Source organism: Jaculus jaculus, chromosome 5 (assembly GCF_020740685.1).
Source record: "Jaculus jaculus isolate mJacJac1 chromosome 5, mJacJac1.mat.Y.cur, whole genome shotgun sequence".
Taxonomy (NCBI): Eukaryota; Metazoa; Chordata; class Mammalia; order Rodentia; family Dipodidae; genus Jaculus; species Jaculus jaculus.
Genome location: NC_059106.1, coordinates 39,828,188 through 39,844,662, shown reverse-complemented (window position 1 = coordinate 39,844,662; position 16,475 = coordinate 39,828,188). Strand labels below are relative to the sequence as shown.

At 49.7% G+C, this 16,475-nt stretch overlaps 1 protein-coding gene across 1 annotated transcript in view; it reads right to left on the bottom strand.

Annotated features, from left to right (window-relative positions):
* Positions 1-4,425: 4,425 nt before the first annotated feature.
* The window catches only part of Ajap1 (adherens junctions associated protein 1), a 116,211-nt gene continuing 104,161 nt past the window's right edge, over positions 4,426-16,475 (bottom strand). The window contains exons 4-6 of the mRNA XM_004657701.2: positions 14,081-14,323; positions 11,987-12,118; positions 4,426-5,582 (exon numbers count right to left, since the gene is read on the bottom strand). Of these exons, the coding sequence (XP_004657758.1) occupies positions 12,046-12,118; positions 14,081-14,323 (316 nt within the window). The 3' untranslated portion in view covers positions 4,426-5,582; positions 11,987-12,045. The remainder of the gene's footprint in view (positions 5,583-11,986; positions 12,119-14,080; positions 14,324-16,475) is intronic.

Below are 16,475 nucleotides of genomic sequence, written 5' to 3'. Positions count from 1 at the left end.
GCGCATTCTACATAGGGGGCCAAGGTGCACACAGCTTTCTCAAACACCTGCAATCAGAATGAGTATAAAAGAAAGGGTGTCAGAGCTTTCCTGTCCCCGCCTGGTCTAGTGGGGCCCTTCCTATTTCCAGTGGGGGTAGGTGCTCTGGAAACATGCCAGCACTCCTGGTTCCTCGTTACCAAGAGCAGTGAACAGCGAGGCTGATTTAGTCCAGGCTCCCTGGCCACACAGGGTAAACTCAGCAGTCCGGTCACTGCATTCTTGGTAGCTGTGATCGTTTTAGCATGGCGTGAAGACCTGAGCAGTAACCTACCCTTCCAAAGGTTTTGGGATCGAGGTGGTCGATCAGCTGGTGTTTCTCTGCTAAGCTTCTCTCTACTCCCTGCTGGCACCAGAACACATGTTTTAAACTCAGAAATCATACAAAATGCACAGGACTGTGCTTTGTGCTCTGGAAGGAAGGGTTGGTGGGCTGGCGGTATATCCCATGACACCTCAGGATCCCTGAAAACCTCCAAGTAACTGACAAGGGCCAGAGAAAAGCAAGAACATGCCTCCAGTGCAGGCAGCCCATAGATGGAAAGTAAGAGAGACGAGTAATCAGGGATTCTGAGGTGATGACAGTTGAGCCCAGGGAAGTGGGCTGTACTATTTACACTGGCTCACAAACAAACAATCAAAAAACAGCATGGCAGAGGAAGCTGACAAACTGCGCCAAAGAAGCCATTCCCAAATTACATGAATCACGGCATGTTTTGGAATGACAGTTTACATAAAAGCTGATGTTGTGTGAAAAGAAAGGTGCCGAACATGCTCATGTTGGGGTGGGGGATGGTTAGGAATGGCAGCTGCCTTCAGGGACCAGTAAGGAAGGTGCCCTCATCCAGGGGCTGAGTCTCTGTCCTAAGTGCCTTCGTCGCCATCGAACCTGATGGAGGCAGGGTGAGTGTGGGGAGGGGTGAGGACAGAGATGGAGCTCAGGGAAAGAGCGAGTCGGCTGTCAGGATGAGAACACTCTGCAAACCCACCCTTGCTGGATTGAGCGAGTCTAGGGGTGGAAGGGCAGGTGAACTGTTGGTAAAGATTAGGGCATCTTGTCCCAGGCCCAGAATGACCAGAATGACACGTCTACCTAAGAGGAGAAATAAGGCTTGCTTGTACCATTCAACTCAAGACCATCCTCAGTAAGCAAGAAATGGCTTCTCAAGAGATGAAGGATGGCAGGGGAGAGAGATTACACCCATCCTCCCAATTCTCTCCTGTTGCTCTGTTCCATGGTCCCTTCACCCTTAATCTCTCTCTCTCTCTTTCTCTAATTCTGCATGCTCATATGTCAATAATCTGTGTTCACCCACAGCAGAAGGTATGTCCTGCGAAGGCAGGACTATGTCCCTCTTGCTTCTAGCACAATGGCCAACATGCAGAGGCTTGGAAAGTACACGTTGAATGAGCAGATGAGTAAGTGATTGGCCAATCCCAGTGAGGGAGGAAGCATCTTTTCTCTTCTGACTACATATGTGAGTGGTGTCTTAAGGAAGCCATAAGATCTGTCAGGAATGGCTTCAGACATTAGGTGCCTTGGTATCCTTTCCACCATGATCTGAGGGATGTGGCTGTGGAAGAGAAGGAAGGCAGTGCAGTGGACCACCATGGCTGTGCATTGGTAACAGGATGATATGCAGCAGATGGACAAAGCAAAGGTGTATCCTGACACCAGTTTGAAATGACCACTGAGACACTATAGCCTGAATGTGGAAGAGTGGCAACCCTAGCCTCAGCCCTCTCTCCCCATTCTGCCTCCTGAAAGGCAGAGTTGACCTAGCTGCCCTAGCTTTAGAAGATACTGACCACCCAGGAGAAGCAGCAGAAGGATGAAATCTCTCTCTCTCTCATCTAGAGATTGCCCAGCATGGTGTGTTCACTTTCTCATTTGGTGGATGAACTGAGCACTCACGCACAAAATGCCTAAAGGCAGACCACCTACAAGGAGGGCTCTGCTTGACGTCAGAGTGGGGTTGGGAGAGAGCTGTGCATACTTGAGATGAAAGAAAACCATTAGAAGGCAAGATCACAGGGCTGACATCCCAAGGGCCAAGCTTAGAGGTGATGAAGTCTCTAAGTGCAAGTGCTCAGGAAAAGGCAAGGAGGAGCCAGACTCAACAGTGGTAAGGACCAGAATGACAAGGGTGGAACTCAGGACACTCTCCTTTCTCTGCAAAGAGAGCCCTCCAAATGGGAGCACCGATAGCCCTGCCCAGCCAGGTGTTGCCATGTGCCCACAGTGTGCATGGGAACTGCTGATTCAGTTGAGAGTGGGCAGAAGATGCATGGCTGTCTTGGACTTGGTGGAAAGCTGAGCCCAGTGGGAAAGGACCAGTAGGTTTTCTTAGTTGTGTTGGGCAATGTTGTTCATCACGCTCCAAACTCAGAAACAAAACCAATTGCATCCTTGTGTTAGCCATGTAGAACCGATAACAACTGTGCAGAGATTAGAAGTGATTCAGCCTAGAAAAGGACTTGAGTAGACAGCTACATGGCTCCCAAGAGTCAAAGCCAGTTACTTCGAGAGCTCTAAGGGTTGCTCTCTGAGCGATGCACGGTGGGCATGGGGCTTCCTGGGTAGCCTACGACTATGAACAACAAATGCCTGGAGATCTTGCCACCATCTCACTTTCCTTTGAACATTTATTGAGGAAAAATAGCTAGAATCGAATGCTAGGAGCTGAACTTGGGAGACCAGGTATCTTCTAGCGGACTCTCACTTGCAGAGGTGAAGGAACTGGGGGAAGGGCACTTGGGCCTTGCACACGGCTGTCCTCAGACATGCAGAACTCCAGGGCTCCCATCCTCACCCAGGTCCTGAGCTGGCAGCCAGCACTTCCCTGTATCACTTCTTCCACAAATGTGTTTCCCATTGAAGGGTGCAGAGGCAAGTAACCACTTAATAAGACAAAGAATTTCACATTCGGTCTGCCCCTATCACAGCCTTGGTATGTCTGGACAGGCATCCACATGGACCTGACTCTCTGGTTGGACCCCGTGGTCCTGCCCTGAATATATCAAAGGGGTTGCCTTCAGCTGGCAGGGGTTTTGATGTTTGAACTTTCCTTTCCAAGACTCAATGTCTTTGGGACTGAAGAGTTCAGGGCACGCAGATGCAGCCTGTGTTCTGGGAATGGGCCTAGCTGCTGTCAAGATGAGAGTAGATATGTCTTTCCTGACTGGGCTTCTTCTTGAGCTCAGAATGTCGCACAGCAGAGCAGCAGTCCTCAACACCTGCTGGGTGCTATCAGCCCATACCTTGCCTTCATGCTGGGCTGAGCTCACCTAGAGTAAAGGAGGGCCCAGCACCCACCACCAGCTGCAGGTTTGAGGTGATGAGATGGATGAGGGGGGTAATGTAGCATGTACAGTCCAGTGTAGTAGAGGGGAATACCAGGAGCCTGGAGACATCAAATGCCAGTGGCAGATGTTGGTGTTGTCTTGGTAACTGCCAGAGCTTGTGGGGAGGGGTAGGATAAAACAAAGCCTGAGACTATGTAGTGAATTCCAGGTCAGCAAAGAGTAGGGAGAGATCCTACCTCAAGAAACTAAAAGGAGGAAGAGGAGAAAAAAACCTTTTTTGTGTATTTTTTGAGCAATATCATGGGTACACATCTGTACATCTATGTTAGAAAAGCCACCCTCTTCTCTCCCAGCAGTCTCTACTTTCATATGTCCCAGAAAGTGCAAGCAATCAAAATATTTCGTGGGACTCATGAGTGAGTCCCAAGTAGGGATCAGAACGTTGACTGTTCAACCAACAAGTGGGGTGCAAGCTGAGCTGCCTTCCTGGCAATTTCACTCACTTACTTTGTCCTGGTGAAACCAGTCATGCTTGGGCCACTCAGAGGAAACACATTCTTTGGAGAGAGACCCCTACACCTGATCTGAGCTTTGATCTTAACATGAAAGACGGTCAGGCCTTGAAGTGGGTTCCCAGCCCGCTTCCCTCACCCTCCTAACAATCGATGGCAAGCCTGAGGCACAGGAGCTTTGATAAGATGGGCATGGGAGAAGTTGCCCACCTCAGGCATGGTAGTAATTCTATCCCTCCAGGCATGGTAGTAATTCTGTCCCAGAGGGTGAGATGCCGATTCTCTATAACCACACTGCAGTCTAGAACCTTGGGTTCCCTGTAACACTCAACACTGAGCCTTCAGTAGCCAACCAAAGAGCAGCAGCATCCTACAGTTTTTCAAATATCCATGGTCAACCCTGGGCCCAAGAAAGTACATCAGCTGACCAGCAATGTGGATTGAGACAAGCCACCCATGTCAGGAGCCACCTAGGCTGGGCACACACTGAATGAAGGTGATTAGTCTCCAAACATGCTGCAATCCTTGTGCATTCCTGAGTCCTGTCCTGACACAAGCACACACGGTGTAAGGATATAGTTCTTTAATTCTTGGAACTGGAAAATCTCTTTAATTCAGTCTATGCTTGTATAACACAAATGTTTGAGAATTCACCACCCACCCAACCTGGTGCTCAGGCCCACTTGTCACCAGCCAACTACCTAAATGCCCCCATGGCTGGTTGGTAGTCTCTCAGACAATTAAATGAAGAAAGATAACATTTATGTATGTGTGTATACATATGTATAGAAAACCATGGCATTCTTAATTCTGGCCCAAGGTGACAAGTCACACTCTTAGTACCACTCAGCCAATGTCTGGCAAACAAAGGATGGTATTTAAGGACCTCATCATTTGGGTTGAGGTTGTCCCCCTGGGATGAACGGTGATGAAATACCAGGTCACCAGGAAGAATAAAGATTACGCTCATCTGTGGAACTGTATTTCCAATATATTTGTATAAATATGTGTGCGTGATTGTGTGTGTGTGTGTGTGTGTGTGTGTGTGTGCGTGCGTGTGTGTGTGTGTGTGTGTGTGTGGTGAGTTGCCAACGTAGAAAACACCAGTTTATTCTGTTCGTACTAAGCAAGTTAAATAAAGCAGAATTTGTAACTATAACACAATTCTTTTTTTTTAAAAAGGAACATTGAAGATCTTCAAAAATTACTACAGTACAAAAAAAGTGTTTGTGTGCGTGTCTGTTGGTATTTATATATTTATATATTTATATATATATTAACCAGAAATAGTGACTCTACCGGAAGAGATCCCCACCCCTGTTTTCTGTAAGATGTCTCTGCGTGGTTCGCTGGGCTCAGCTCCGGCCGAGCTTCCGGGTCAGTACATGGCACATAATGGTATTATTGGCACAGGTTCAGATTTGTGGTGCAAATCCCAGACGTCGGGAGCGTCCTCCTGTCCTTTCTCTTGGCCTCCTTCGCTCTGTCTCCAGTCCCTTCCTTGCATTTCTTCTTTCTGTTCTCCAAAGAAAACTCGGGGAGAAGGCATCACCCATAGGCGTGAGCAATTTTACAAAAATAGATTTAGCCTAGAGCGTCCTGCTCTGTGAGTTTCCCACCGGCAAACAGAAGTGGCAGGTGCGGGGACCCTCCCCCTTAGATAGTGGAGTTTTAGGGTCTGTAATTTTTGTTTTGTTTTGTTTTTACAGGTTCACCAACGGAATCCTGTGTGGAGAGAAAAGAAAAAAAGGAAATTATGTGGGAGCAGTTTCAGGCACCAGGAGGCTCACATCAGAAACTGAACCAATGCTGGATGCCCCAGGCCCACAGAGAGGGGCTCCATCCGTGATTCACAGTGTGGTTTGCGGGGCTCTGCCTCCTCCGATGAACGAGGACACTGCAAACCAAGCGTGAGTGTGGAAGGCTGATGCACCTACCACGTGCTCACCACTTGCCTTTCTGACCCACAGAGAGCAGAGCTGTGCCTGCCCCGCCCATAATATGGGAAGGGAGGAAGTCCCTTTCATACCCACCCTCAAGCTGGAGGCTACTAAAGCCAGGACTCAGGACACACGTCTTTCCCCACATGAACACACTGGTACATTCATGACTCCCCAGTGGTTACCAATACCCTCACAAGACCTACCCTGTTCTGAGCCCATCAACATTTTGACACAGAGGACAGAGGAAGACAACAAAACAGGAAGGAATATATAAGAAGAAGGCTCCTCAGTGGAAGGGGGGAGGATGGGAAGAAGGACCAAAGAGGACAACAGGCTGAGAATATGATCAGTTTAGTATGTTTATACATTAAAGTTCTTAATAAGAAAAAAATAGCCCCTGACCCCACCCCCCCCAAGAGAGAAATAAGAGGGGGGAGTGCCTGTGTGCAGGTGAGACCGGCAGCCGGGCTAGGAAGGGAGAATCCCAACCCATCTGTGTGTCTGCCTTAGGAAGCAGGAACTCAATCTTATAACCAGGGAGAGACCCAGTAGGTCAGCAGGCCCTGGGATATGGCCAGGACCCCTGGAATCCATCCCTGCTCAGCTGTGATAGGTCTTTCTGTTTACTGCTATGTCTAGGTAATGGGGATGGGGTACCGTTTGTGTGTCGCTCTTGTCACTCAGAGCTCCCACTATCAGCCCCACAACTACAGGCCATTCAGACCCCAAGGACCACACCTGTGGGTGATAGAGAGAGAAAGCGGGAGCCCTGGTGATCCCTGGCTGAAGTTGGTAGGAGTGCTGCCAGTTGCCCTGAAGTCATAGGCCTAGCGAGTGGCTAGAGTGGCTCCACCAGTGCCAAGGTCAGAGCTTTAGGAAACACAACTCTGGGCCACTTCTGGAAACCCAGAAGCACGTTGTCTGGATAGAGCTCAGAACAGGGGTTTTAGAGACCCCCCCCCCCCAGATAAGCTGGGTGATAGCCAGGCTGGAGATGAATGAATATTACTAATTCTCAATAGATGTTCTTTTAAAAAATAGTTATGGGGGCGGGGGAGAGAATGGGCACATCAGGGCCTCCAGCCACTGCAAATGAACTCCAGATACATGTGTCACCTTTTGCATCTGGCTTTATTTTTTTTAATTCACACAAGCACTTTAACCACTGAGAAAACTTTCCAGCCTAGGAGATGTTCTTTCATTTACCCTAGGAAGTAGGGGACAGAGGAGGCAAAAGGCACCTGCAGGCTTCATCTTAGGAGCAGCTGATAGGGCTGGCATAGTCGCTCCTCCACAATGTGTTTTTTTTTTTTTGTTTTTTTTTTTTTTTTGGTCTATGCCAAGAGTCTCTACACATCAATCTAGTAAATAGGGTGGGGGGGGGGGAGAATATGGGAGCTGGTTCCTTCTCTGTAGCCCCAGAATGGACAATGAAAGCCTTCAGCCTCACTCTACCTTTCCTGGCACCTTCCAGGGACACCTGTCTTTAAACTCCCTGAGTCCTTTCCAGACCGTGTTATCCCACCCTCCAATGCATCCGTCTCCCTCCCTCCTCTTGTCAAGTCCATGTGGTGCCCAGATCTTCAATGGTAAAATCCCAAATCCCAGCTCCTCTTGATTTCTGAAGCCAAACTCAGGGAGCCTGTCAGCCACTCTTCTTCCCTACACGTACCTCCATGGGCTTGTATGCACTCAAGACCTAGACCTCGGTGGCATGCAGCTGAGTTCATACTTAATTTCCTGTGCTTGTTCAGTGAGCACTGTTCCTCACTGCACCACCACCCCAGCCCCTAGCATGGTCATGCGGGTGGATGAGGGTTCCCTGCAACGTGCAATGTGACCCCCAGACTTGAGATGGAGGGAGACCTGCCCCTGAGCTCTTGCCAGATCCTGCTGCTCCAACTTCAGCCCACAGCAGAAGGCTGGGGTCTTCTTTTCCAGAGGCTCAGCACAGAAGCCTTTCATCCTGGCAGTATACCAGAGAAAGATCAGGAGTCTAGGCAAGGTGAGGATGATGGAGTGGGTCCTGGATCCCACTGGAAATGAGCAGGTCAAGGCAGGGCGCTAAGTACTGACTGCTCAGCAATCTTGTGCAGAGTGATACGGGATAAATTCTGCCCTCTGCTGGCTAGAAGGAGATGTGTGTTGCACACGACCCTGGCTCCTGGCTTGTTCCTGAGTGTTTGCCTTCCTAAAGCAAAGACAGCAGGCAGCAGTCAGCTAGCAGCCAGATCTCCCAGGCATCACAGATATTAGTTTCTTTGCAGTGTGAGAGGGCGACTATGCTTATCCGCTTCCCTGGCGCTGTACCTCAGAGAGGATTTATAAGGATCTGAATGCTGCTTTGAAAGAAGTGGTCCTTTGAATTACAAAAGCATGATATTTTTTTTTAAAGACAGTGAAATGGCTTGAGTGTGTTTTCTATTGTTTATGTCTGTCTGTCTGTATGTATTTTTAATGTGTGCATGTGGTTGTGTGTTTACATGGGCACATGTACAGACAACTGCATGGTATTTCTCCTTTCTTTCTGCCTTATTTGAAACAAGATCTCCTTTGCTATTTTTAAATAAATTATTTATTTATTTATTTGAGAGAGGGAAAAAAGGTACAGACAGAGAGAGAGAGAGAGAGAGAGAAAGAGAGAGAGAGAGAGAGAGAGAGAGAGAGAGAGAGAGAGAGAGAGAATGGGTGCGCCAGGCTTCCAGCCACTGTAAACAAACTCCAAATGCATGTGCCACCTTGTGCATCTGGTTTATGTGAGTACTGGGGAATTGAACCTCAGTCCTTAGGCTTCGAAGGCAAATGCCTTAACTGCTTAGCCCTCTCTTGCTATTTTTGCTACTGTATGTATGCCAGTCTAGCTGGCCAATAAGCTTCCAGATTCTCCTGGCTCTGCCCCTCCTCCCATTGCCAAAGGCACACTGGGACCACAGACATGTGAGCCCCTTTACCTTTACATGGGTCCTGGGAAATCAATTCACACTGGCAGGCTTGCAAACAAGTGCATTTAACCACTGAGCCATGTCCCCAGCCCCTGCTTCTAATGTTTTATTAGTTACATCTTCAATGTGTTCTGAAAACATTAGCAGTGATTTATCTCTTGCTTGCTCTAGATTGAAGAGCCTTTATGATATTTTTTGAGGCTCCATTCAGAATGAAATGCTCTAGCAAATGAAAGGAACCAAGCTAACTGTAATGAGGTCTCCTGAAGTTTACCTGTTGTGTGAAAAACAGCAGAAAAATTAGCCCATAAGCCAATGACAGGTGAGCCTCTGAGGCCTCCCTCCTTGCAGCAGAGGATGCCAGCTTTATCTGTTGCTCTCCAGAGCTACCTAGCCTCACACCAAGGTGGTCTGAGGCTAGGAAGGATTACCTGGATTTTATGGAGGACAGAAGCAGAGGTATGTCTGCCTAGAAGCCTTGAGCATCACAGACAACCTGTCTGCAGAGAAGGGACTTGGGCATGGTTGCATCCCACTGCTATACACCGGTTAGTGAAGAGACAAGAATGGTGGACTAAGAAACTGCCACATTACCATTAGAAAGTCATTTGGACCATCTTAATGGCTGGGCAAGGAAAAATATCTCTACTAGCTCTTAAACCTTAATTAAATGTTTTTGTAATAATTACTATTTGTTTAAGAGACAATAAGTACCCTAGTAAATCTGAGAGATCTGACTGTCTCTGCTCGCTGCTCATGCCTGAGTGTTAATTGTAAGAAGCGGGAGATTCTTAGAATCCAAGGCTTTCATCCCAGTGAGTGATAAACAGTCTGTCTGGCACATGGTGACAGGATCTTTAAGCATTTATCAAGGACTAACAAGGCTATTCACAGAGCCCTCCCGGTCCATGTCCACAGAAAGTCATAAGAGTGAGCCAGTGGCTGTGTGTATGTTGGTGTGATGGTTGATCAAGTCCCACTAGCTCCTGGCTTTGTTCAACCTAGATAATTTCCACCCTGTGAACAGGGAGAGGTGCAAGGCATCTGTACACAAGGATATGACCTTGTGTAGGTGAAGGTGAAGGTGTTCACAATTCACACCCTGTCAAAGAGTGGTGTGCTGTGAGAAGCCATTAGCACTGTGGAAGCTTCCATACCTGGGGAGCTGGGAAGGAAGAACTAGGTGGAAGAGACAAGAAGGTTTTCTGGGGCAGGGAAGCAAATATAACACTTCTCCCTAATTTTATAATCTCATAAAAGTTACTGCCATGGTGCACAGCAAGAAGACAGCAACACACAGGTTTTTGCAAACTCAGGGATCACCCTGTATCCCACAGTCTAGCTGCCTGCTAGAGATGCCCATGCACCTGGAGATCTTGTTCTTCTCCACAGTCTTCCTTCTGCTTGGGGCCAGGCTGGGGCGGGCAGGGGCCAGGGGCAGAAGTACTTGCCATGCAGGAGTTCTTAGTGCTGGAGCCTGCCAAGGGTCTATCTGCATGGTAGGCAGTGTTCTTCCCCAAAGGTAGACAGCCTAGGGGTGATCGGGCCTCACCGCTGATGAACTAAATGACCCTAACCAAGTCACCTGTCCTCCTTCGGCATCAGTTTCTCCCTTGCAAATGGAGTTACTGGGGGACAGAATGATCTCCAGGTCAATAAATTACAATTTAATATACTTTTTTCTTTCATTTGTTGGATTTTTGAGAGAGGGTCTTATTAACTCTGTAGCACAGGTTGGTCTCAAACTCAGAGCAATCCTCTTGCCTCCGCCTCCCAACTGCTGAAATTACAGGTATGAGCAGCCATGCCCAGCTTTAGTTATACCCTTTAAGTTGTAACTGAAATGCTGGTGCCCACAGGCCCTGGGGACTGCCGAGTTTTGCCAGATGAATGGGCACTCAGCAAGCTGCCCGGCTAGCTGGGTTGGAATGTCCAAAGGGCTGTCTGTAGCCTTAACGACCGAGTCACATAGGCAGACCAAGGCAAGTGCTCTGAGAATGTGGCAGGCTGTGCCCTGCCCACTGGCAGGCTAGGGCAATTGCATCTTCCCTGCCTGTGCCACATGCGCTCACAGAGCCTCTGCAGGCGGCTTGTTTCCAGTCTAACCTAATTACGCTTCCTAGCTCGTTGGCGGAACATGTTGGCTTCAGGACAGGGAGTGAGGGCTGGAGATTTGATTTGGAGCAAACGTGCGATTCATTAGAGCTAGGATTAAGAACTGGCCGATTCATTCCCGTGCCGAGGACAGCGGGCTCCCCGGCAGGCCAAGCACTGCAAGCTGAGCCCTTCGGCCACGCCTGGCCCTCACCTCTCCTGCCTGCACCCTTTCCTCTCGGTCCCCCTGCAGATGGTGGATAACAAGTGAAGGGTAGATACTTGCAAGTTTGGCTGCCCTGTCTAAGAAACAGGGCTACGTGATCTAGGAAGGGACCCGATGCCTTGTTTAGGAGGACGATTTAGGAAGGGGCTCTCTCTGGGGTGACAAAACATGCTGGCACCACAAAGAAGAGCAAATCGCACACAATGCAAACACCCCTGGACTGTGCCCACAGCCTACGTACAGGGGACGCCTGGGCTGCAAAGTCCTGGCCTAGGTCCTCACTCCCTCACATTGTGACGTCCAGAGAGGAAGCCATTTGATGGTTAGCATCCTCGTTAACACCATCAAAAGCAGACCAAATGTTCCTAGCCAACAGAGCGTGGAAAATTCATCCTGTCTTGGTACCGGTCCCCGGCTTCAAATTAGTAAGTGTCTCAACTCTTTCCCTTTCTTTCTTTATCATGTTCTCTCTTATCTCTTATTTTTATATTTCAACACTGTGTTTCCTTTCCGCTGCCCGCCTTCCCCGCTGCAGTTGTGTGCTGGGGCTGCGATCTCTGTCCACTTAGCTGCTGCCCTCGTGGCTTCTGTTAAAGGAAAAGATCACTGTAACTGGAGCTCGTTTCGAGAGGCAATCTCCTGCTGCTCAGGCTCTGCTTGCTCCTCAGGGACCGCACCGCACCGACTGTCAGTCACTGATGATGTTCTGTGGAGATCCGGGGAGTCTATTACTCCTACGCCGGGATGCGCTGGCACTGCTAACAAACACGGCCCAGCCTGTTTTGCATCTACACAGCTGATGCCCTCGGAAACCTATCTGCCTTGGGTAAGAGCCTCTAACTATCCCGAAGCAGAGAAAGGGAAATGGGGATGGGAGGGACTCAGAGTGAAGCGAGCACTTAAGGCTCCGAGAGAGGTACATACCATGAAACAGACACGTGGCGTCTGCCCTGCCCCCAGGAGGTAAAAAAGCCTTCGGCCAGTCAGCAGGAGATTTCAAACCATTTCTCAGACACAAAGGCCACAGGGATGAGATGCCGATCAGCAGAGGAGGATCTGAGGAGAGTCGAGCAAAGGGCTTGTGTGAGCCTTCAGGAATGACTGAACAGGCAAGCTGGTCAGCCTGTAGGGGGAGTCTGGCCTCCTGAGATGGATCCCGGGATGCTGGATGGAGACTTGCTCTGCTTTTGCAGGCAGGGATTTCTCACTCCCTGCAGCTTTAGTTTCTGACACTCCCACCCAGCTTGGGAGGCTGCAGGGTGCAGGCTACATCCCAGGAAGGCTAGTGGCCCGCTCACTGCTCACTTGCGCTGTCTCTGGATGTTGACAGTGGTACAAGCCCAGAGCTTGAGGGTCTATGCCTCTAATGGCAAACGTTTGATACACTTTATTGTGCATGATGGAAAGGGCAGGACCTGGTTTTTAAAATGCCCCCTCATATTTTCTTTCAGCTGAGGTTAGCTTAGGATAACACCATTTTGTTTCTTCACAAGAGCAATTGCTGGCTGATCTTGCCCTTAGACGAGGCCTTACATGACAAGCAAAGAGAATGCCACTCAGGAGCCTCTGACCCAAGCCTCAGCACTTTTCCAAGACAGGCACTATCATTGGGTCACAATTCAAATTTTCTTTCTTTACAATTTTTTTTTTCGTTTTATTTACAAGAGGCAGACGGAGTATGAGTGAGACAGGGCCTATTGCCACTGTAAATGAACTCCCGCTGTTATGCCCCATATTGTGTCTGGCTTTACATGGGTACAAGGGAATCAGACTCAGGCTGGCAGGCATTGCAAGCAAGTGTCTTTAACTGTTGAGCCATCACCTCATCCCATGATTTAAACCTCCAATGAACATTTGAAGCCTTTTTGTCCATTCTTCGTGAGTTCAGCCACTGGTGGGGGTGGGGCCGGGGTGTCCTAGCAAGCTGACCCCATGTCTAGAGTGAAATAAAGATCGAGATAAGCAGTCTGGGGACGTCTGTGCTTAGCTGTCTTCTCTGAAAAGGAAGGCAATGTCTAAGGAGAGAATCCTGGAATCTAATAGGAAGATGTGAAAAGGGTAGAGAGAGTATTTAAGGAATATGACTGATCACGGTCTTCAGCAAGAACAGGGACATGTTAACCATGGACCACTGTAGTGGCCAGCAGCTGTGTATAACCAAACCCCATTCCTGCCTCTGAATAAAGCATCAATCATTTCAAAAAGTGACTCCAAGAGAAGGCTGCTGTCCCAGGTCCCTGGGGGAACCTCTCAGGGACCCCTGCACACCGCCTCTAGACTTCTCAGCCAGCTACCGAATTGGGAGGATAGGGGCATTCAGGACGAGTGTGTGGCCTGCTCTTCTCTTTCTATCATTTCTAAGTTGTTAGGGACCTTTTTTGTTTAATTTAAAAAATGATGCATGAATACATGTTCACTTAAAAAATATCTTATTGACATTTTAATTTAATTCTGGACCAACCTTGCGAAGCTGACTCAGGGCTTTCTTAACCATTCCTAAGGATGGCTGTAGGAATGTGTCTTCTTTGAGGAACCTCACATGAATAATGAAAGAGCACTTCATCATTTCATAAGAGACGCTGGCCCTAGAGTCTGGCTGGTATTTGATATTTTTTTTTTTGAGCTTGCTGCTGACATTTTATTGACGGGGTCTCAGAGACACTGACTCAGAGAGGGACCGGCTGTAATTTGCTGATACTCAGGAGACCGGTAACTACATGACAGGCTTTGAACCCTGGGGCTGGCAGGCAGCCACTTGGCCTCTGGGCACAGCAGTGAGGGGTGGCGAATATGTCTCTCCATCTCTGTCTGAGATTGGGGTTCTGGGAAGGAATTTCATCACTGATGGGGATAGCTACACACCTGTTGATTCCACTTTGCCCGTCCCTCTTGTTTTGACAACTCAGCTGTCTGCATAGTCTGGGCCCTTCAGAGGTTCTATAGGGTGTCTGCACAGCCAGAAGCCCCCATCCCAGCCAGAACTTCAAGGCCTGGGGGTCAAGCCCAGCCGAGGCTTACCGGTTTCCATTAAATGTGGACTTGTACTCCCCAGTAGAGTGTAGCGTCTCATCAGCATACACAGGCATGGACGCCCTGACACACTCGTGTGAACACTGCAGTGTTTCATTGTAGGCCGTGAAGATGTCCACACTGCTGGGCACCCGGGCCGGGGTGAAGTCTGTCAAGTTCTGGCAGCTCTCCTCCTGCTGGTTGATCTTCCGCTGGTGGCTGTTCCTCCGAGTGTTCCCACTTTGGGCACAGCTAGGAGAAAGACAGAGAGAGAGAGTGGTTGGGGTGGGGGTGGGCAGGTACCAGGACCCACAAACACACCTCCCGCACTTCAGCGGCACAGCCTGGCTTCCAGGCATCATTTATATTAGATGGTAATTCCCAGCCTCTCCAGAAAGATCAACCACAATCAAGCAATCAGCTTTCTTTTTTCATATATGAAATCTGAATTTTAAATGTGGCCATTATCGCACAGAGAGCTTTGAAGTAAGTGGTTGGGCTGTGGGGCCTTATTTAGTTAAAGAACATCAGCCAGATAGACAGACTGACTCTGTTTCCCCATAGATTCCCCCACGGTGGAATTCAGTGCAGGAGAGGCCAGTAGGCAGTCGGAAACCTTTGGGGCCAGGTTTGGAGGACAGGTCAGCTGCTTCACTTTGGGGTGGACTATGTAGTTTCCTGAGGCAAGTTGCTAAGTGCGAGAGCCCTATCCTCATTCTAACCAAGGCATGTCTGAAAACGGGAAAGGAAGCCAGCTTGCATGCCTTCACCCCTGCCAGAGTCTAACGAGGGAGTGTTCTCACACCCCTTGAGTCCTGCCTCATATCCCACGTGTTGGGGTCACGGGGGCTTCTGAAGGTCATGGAGGATGAATATCGGGATCACATTCTTATCTGTGATGGAATGGGAGAAAGGCCCTCAGTGAACCCCTGGGTGCCACTTCAGTGGCAAGATCACAAGAAGGAGAAATTGTAACTAGAGAGCGTGGGGAGCTGAGGATGCCCTGCTTGCCCCGTGCTTCACCCCCAGGGCCCCCGTGTTGTGCAGGGAGTGGACCCCATCACCAATAGCTCCCTATCCCTATTTACTAATGTGGGCAATACGATTCCTGTGGTAGAAGCGACCTTCCCCACCCAAGCAAAGGTGAGAAGGAATACTTGGTAGAGAAAGCTGAGCCTTTCAGACTGTCCTCACCCTCACCCTCACCAATCCCTGACTGCTCCTGAGGGAGACTTGGTCCAGCAGAGAAGGGGCCCCAAGTCATCTTCTCCTCCTGAGAAGCTGTTGGGTTGCATCCCTACGCATGCATGTGGTTTCAGGGTGGACGCCCCTTCCCCTGCCAGCTGCTGCTTGAGAAACCCCGAGTGAGCAGCTCTGCTCCCTGTTCCCAGGAGCCTCCTGGCCGTGGGGTCCACTTTGCTGCCTGTCACACGCTGCTTGGGGACCAGTGGAAGGAGGTTGCCCTAGGTTGAGCCATCCCACTATTTTTTCAACTACCACTGGGTCTGCCTTCCCCTCCTACTTCTGGGTGTTTCTGTTACTCCCCTAACCACCCCCCTCATAACCTTGTCTGGCTTCATGTCATTATCCACATCAGCCCAACGCCAGGACCTTGGGGCACACTGCTCAAGGAGGGAGCTGGAGCTTGAAGACAGTGCTGTGCAGAGTGACTTCAGGCAGTGGGGGCACCCAGCAGCTCGCTAGCTCCCTCACAGTGCGTCAGGTGCACACACCCAGCAAGGCAGGCCACTCTCCAGGAGAGAGCGGGGAAGGCGAGCCGCCTGCAGCAAGGCAGCGACCTAGTTCAGCAGCAGAGAGCGGCCGGGAGAGGAAGGAAGGACTCTCAGGCTGCAGGCTGACCGCCTTATCCACGGGGGCAGGGGATCTGGGAGAACGTCCAGGCCCGCTACCACGCTGCCATGGGACGGGCACTGTCCCTGTCTTTCTGGCAAGAATGAACTGGTCTGTGCTTTGGGTGGGTAACACCCGCAGACACATGCGAGTCCATCCAGACAGAATTCGGTGAAAGAAGCAACTCAGCCTCGGAAACTGTCGCAAAAGCGGGGATCTCTGCTTCTTGCACAGGGAGCCACGTTAAAGGTCACCCCACGTAGCAGACTCAGCTACAGTCAGTGTTGGCCAAAGTGCCTGTGGTTGTGGCTGCATGGGACCTCCTGCCCTCAACAGAAAACAATTCGCAGTTTGTCACTCAGGTCTAGTTTAGACAAGGTCTCACGTATCCCAGGCTGGCCTCACCCTCCATATATAGCTAAGGATGACCTTGAACTTCTGATCCTACTTCCTCCATCTCCCAAGAATTGGAATAACAGCTATACACCACTACACTCTGTCTGGGGATCAAACTCAGGGGCTCTGGGCTTTGTGCACGCCAGGAAAGTGCTCT